The 4453-nt window shown below is 33.8% G+C and overlaps 1 protein-coding gene across 6 annotated transcripts in view; it reads right to left on the bottom strand.

Annotated features, from left to right (window-relative positions):
• LOC117176233 (ZZ-type zinc finger-containing protein 3) overlaps nt 1-4453 on the bottom strand; it is a 40501-nt gene that overhangs the window by 26354 nt on the left and 9694 nt on the right. For 2 of the 6 annotated variants that reach the window (XM_033366377.1, XM_033366375.1), the window contains exons 2-6: nt 3153-3238; nt 1550-1861; nt 1069-1465; nt 803-959; nt 482-720 (exon numbers count right to left, since the gene is read on the bottom strand). In XM_033366377.1, the coding sequence (XP_033222268.1) occupies nt 482-720; nt 803-959; nt 1069-1455 (783 nt within the window). In that variant the 5' untranslated portion in view covers nt 1456-1465; nt 1550-1861; nt 3153-3238. The remainder of the gene's footprint in view (nt 1-481; nt 721-802; nt 960-1068; nt 1466-1549; nt 1862-3152; nt 3239-4453) is intronic. The other 4 variants (XM_033366376.1, XM_033366374.1, XM_033366380.1 and 1 more) reach the window with 2 other exon arrangements.

Genomic DNA, 4453 nt, shown 5'->3' with positions numbered 1-4453 from the left:
ATAAATTATAAACTACACAAGATAAACATCTCGCAAGGTCATAAATTTCAGGAAGGGGTACGATTTCAAATTATGAACTAAGATTAATATCTTGCGTCATTGTCGAAAAAATGAGATTTTTAATCGTTCCATGCCAAAAAATCGTCTTTCATAACAATGCATAGTAGGATTTTTTCTTCCTTATGTCAAAATAACCGAGGGACATTCCGAGGGGCATTCAAGAAACGAATAAACCGTAAAAATTATCGTTTTGCCGATATGTTTAGCTGTTCTTTGTATATTTTAAAAAGATCTTTAAAACTCTTGGTATTAGGCGATTTTAAATGTTTTTCAAAATTTCGTCTAAAATGCCCAACTTTATGGCAATCGCCCATTTCTATTAGATTTCTATGTTTTTTGGTAATTTTTTGCGACTAAAGCGAATTTTTGTGTGCTTCCAGTGGCTCCGAGGCTTGCATTAATTTATTTAAATTTTACTTACAGACTCCTCATGCGGTTGTTGGTCTTTAAAATCTTCGCTTCCACTGCAGGAGATTTCTTGATGTGGAAAGAATGTCGACTTTTTGAAGAGGTGATTATTTCTCTGGTGCCGGTGCCCCAGACTTCTCCTTGTGTCAAGCTTTACTTTTGGCCCTCTCCCCGGAATTGGCAAGCCCGCCCGTAAAAGTTTGATGAAGTACTTTTGAACACGACTTGATACTTGTTTTGGAGTTCTATTACCTACATGTATGCATTTATGTTTAATACTAGACTTCTTCTATACATTAGAAAAAGAAACATTTTGAGAAAAAATAGCATTTACCCAGAGCATTAGCAATTTTAGTCCAGCGTCGCATTTCCACTTCTTCGGGAGGATGTTCTATTAAAAGCTGCTCTAATCGTTTCTGTTCTTCAGAGGTCCATAATTGATTGAAAGTCTCAGGTTTACTCTCGTCAAAGGCACGGCCTCTTACTAGTACCTGGAAATTATTTAAAATAAAATATAAATTTATTAGTTCCATCAGAAGTAAAAGGAATTTTTTGGTTGTAAAGCAGAGTCAATTATATGATTTACTTATATCAAATTACCTTGGAATCATCCTGTTCTGTTTTTGTCATTGCACGAGAGACAACATTTGCATGCCTCGTCTGCGGTCTAACTTTAATGTCTGGCGAAGCTACATTGTACTGCGCCCAGTCAATAACTGGAATCTCAGCAATTGACTGCGGCCCTGGGAGCTCAGGAAGATCCCCATTTTGCAATTTCGCAACAAAAGATATAGGATCTTTAACAGCTTGAGAGCGATAAAGCATAAGTTTGTCCAAGTCGGCAATTGCCTGTGTTCTTTGAGCTTCTAGAATTACTATTGTCTTTAAAAAAGAAGAGTAGTCATTATTTCCTCTTAACGCTAAATGATCAGACTCAAAATAAAACTGATCATCTTCTTCTGTATAAGCCTTCTTAGAATCATCCATTGTGAATAATCTGAAAAAGACGTTCCATTCAATAAGAATTCATTAAATACAGACTATTATAACAAACAAAAGAAAGACTCCTCTGAGTATGTACATTTATTGCCTTTATTTTATGTGTTCATTCAAATAAGGAGGAGGCCCTGGTATATATAAAGTTAAATATTGTGTGGAGAATCGCTGGATCAGTATTAGACAATAAGAGATGTAGATTTTATCCGTTAATCATGTGTAAGTTACGTAACTTCTGGTCTCTAATAGACGACTAAATTGGTTATTTTGTAAGGACGTGAAGGAGGTCCTCCTTTTCACTCAGATTCCACAGTTGACATATTTGTTGAGGGTGAATCACAGTAGTACCAACTTTTGAGGTCAGCTTAATGATGAATTTGGAAGATGTCCTAGCTGGCTAAAAATGCGTTTAAAATTAAACGAGGTTTTTAATAACAGATATTGTTGAGGTTGTGAATTATTTTTAAGAATTTGTTTTCAAATGGCATTACAATTGCTATTTTAGAATTTTATCAAATCTTAAGAGGACATATATTGATTATATATTTTAACTATCTCAAGAATTTGATCTTTAAGGGTGGAACCATTTAGTTCAATGTAATTGTTATTATTGCCCGCACCTTCCAGGCATCTTATAAGCTGACCCAGCCAATTGTATTTAAAGCTTTTACTGTATGTGCTTTGAGCCAGTTTTTCCATACAGCGAAAAAGATTCTTGAAAAACGAACCAGTACTTTCTCATAGACTTCTAAATAGTTCAGACCGACAATATGAGCCGTATACAATAAGGTTCTCTTCATGAGTGAGTCCTGTACTTTAACAACAGAAGGCCAGTAGAAACATTTGGTTCGCATTAAATTATTATAAACCGTTGCCGAAGCTAGGTTGGTTCTGCTGGCTGCGACATAAGCTCTCAAACAGAACATTCCTGATCTAGAGAAACTCGTACCAAGATAAATCGAAACCAAAAAGAAAATCCAGCTGCCCTACCGATAGAAATCTCAGAGCATATGCTAAGACTCTCAAGGCTCTGAGTGGAATTTTTCTGAACACTGAACATTTCAACTATATAATTAAAACATTTCAAATCATATATTTTGAGTTCAAACGTTCAGGTGTGCATGTAAAAATTACAAGCCGTCTAGTTGTTTCTTTTAAATAAAGCATTCAGAAATGTACAATATGGATTGAGAAGCCTGTTACTTTGTTTATTTTACAATTATGCCCTGTGAAATTGAAAATTCAAAAATGTCAAATTTTTAACCTTGTTGCGATTTGATTTGGTTAAGTACAAAGTCAGAAAGTTAAAAAAATAAGGATTTAAATTTTAAGCTCTTTAGCTGCTTAATTCTAAATTTCACAATTTTTGTAATTTTAGCATTTCAAACTCTGTTTCAAAAAATTTTTATATTTAAAATCGAACTCTTATTCGTTAATATGTCAAAATTTTAGAAAAACGTCCATAAAGTTATATGAAAGTTTATGAATTTTTGATGTTAAGATTAGGCATAGGCAAACCAAATTATTTTAAATATGAAAAATTTAATATTCAAAATATTTTAAACTAAAAACTTTCAAGAATTTCAAATCACACTTATTAAAAAATTCAACATTCTTATATTGCAAGAAAATTAATAGTATTCGATACGTTTTTCTAAAAAAAAATTTAATTTGAATGAGTTACCTACCATTTACTTGGTCCGAGTTTCAAAATGTTGGCGCCATCGTAAGTTCTATAATGATTTCAATCGTCTTCAATTGGGTATCTATTATTCTGCGTCAGAGGTTAAAATTGTCCCTACATCATTTTGATATTAGTATAATAGTTTACAAGCGGTGTTTTACTCTTTCAAACATACAAATTTCAGCAATATGAATATAAAAAGAAGTAAATAAACTTTTTACAAAAATATAACCGCTAAATCAAACTACTACTACCTACTTGATAATTACACTATATCACTGACACATTCGTGAAACGGCATGATTTTTGCATTTTGGTATAACCCAGATACTATCTATTTTTCATTCGGTATACTGCCTGAACAAACATTATAATTTTTGTTCTGAAAATTTGTGTGAAATTATTAAAAATTTAATTTCTAACCAATAAAAGCGTGCGAGCCATGTGCGTTACAAACGAAAACTACAGAGGGCACATTGCATGCAAGCGCATTTACTCAATTCAAGACTATTTCATACAATTGGGAACAACTCCCTGGCGGACCGAATAAAGCCACTACAAAGTACCCGTAAAGACCCCATTGGTTCCCCATTCGGCTCCTTTTTATAAAACTGAAAAAAACAGCAAGATCAACTTTTAAACTTTTGAAATTCGGATTCTACGTTAAATTTTCTATTAGAAACTCACGGAGAAATCGCAATACTTTTTTCTTGCAGCGTTAAAAATTTAAAAAATGTCATTAACTTCTGCTAAAGGTTACTTCAAGCATCCATAATAACTCAGGTAGTATGTTGCGCGCGAAGTTTAAAAATAAAATTCTCTCAATTGCATCACAGCGTTGTTGTCTGAGGTTTCCACTGCGTGGTGCTAGCGTCCAGACAAAGTCTTAGAGTTACCGACGGAACGCTTATTAACTGCTACTAAAAGAAGATGTACTTGAAGTCACCTTCGGCCCATATAAATAACATATATTTTATTTTCTAAAGTTTTTAACGCTGCAAGAAAAAGTATTGTGATTACTCCGTGAGTTTCTAATGCAAATTTTAACGTAGAATCCGAATTTCAACAGTTTAAAAGTTGACCTTGCTGTTTTTTGAGTTTTTTAAAAAGGAACCGAGCGGGGACCCAATGGGGTCTTTACTGGTACTTTGTAGAGGCTCCATTCGGTTCCTTCGGTCCGCCAGGGCTGACATAGTCAGCAACCATTTTAGTCCGGGAGCTGGGTATGTTCCCGTATGCATTCAAGAGGCAAAAGGTAAAAACTAGTTAATCTTATGTATTTTGACCCGCTGAATCCAATGGTAC

The sequence above is a fragment of the Belonocnema kinseyi genome, chromosome 7, assembly GCF_010883055.1.
Source record: "Belonocnema kinseyi isolate 2016_QV_RU_SX_M_011 chromosome 7, B_treatae_v1, whole genome shotgun sequence".
Classification (NCBI taxonomy): Eukaryota; Metazoa; Arthropoda; class Insecta; order Hymenoptera; family Cynipidae; genus Belonocnema; species Belonocnema kinseyi.
This window is presented reverse-complemented; position numbering and strand designations above follow the sequence as displayed.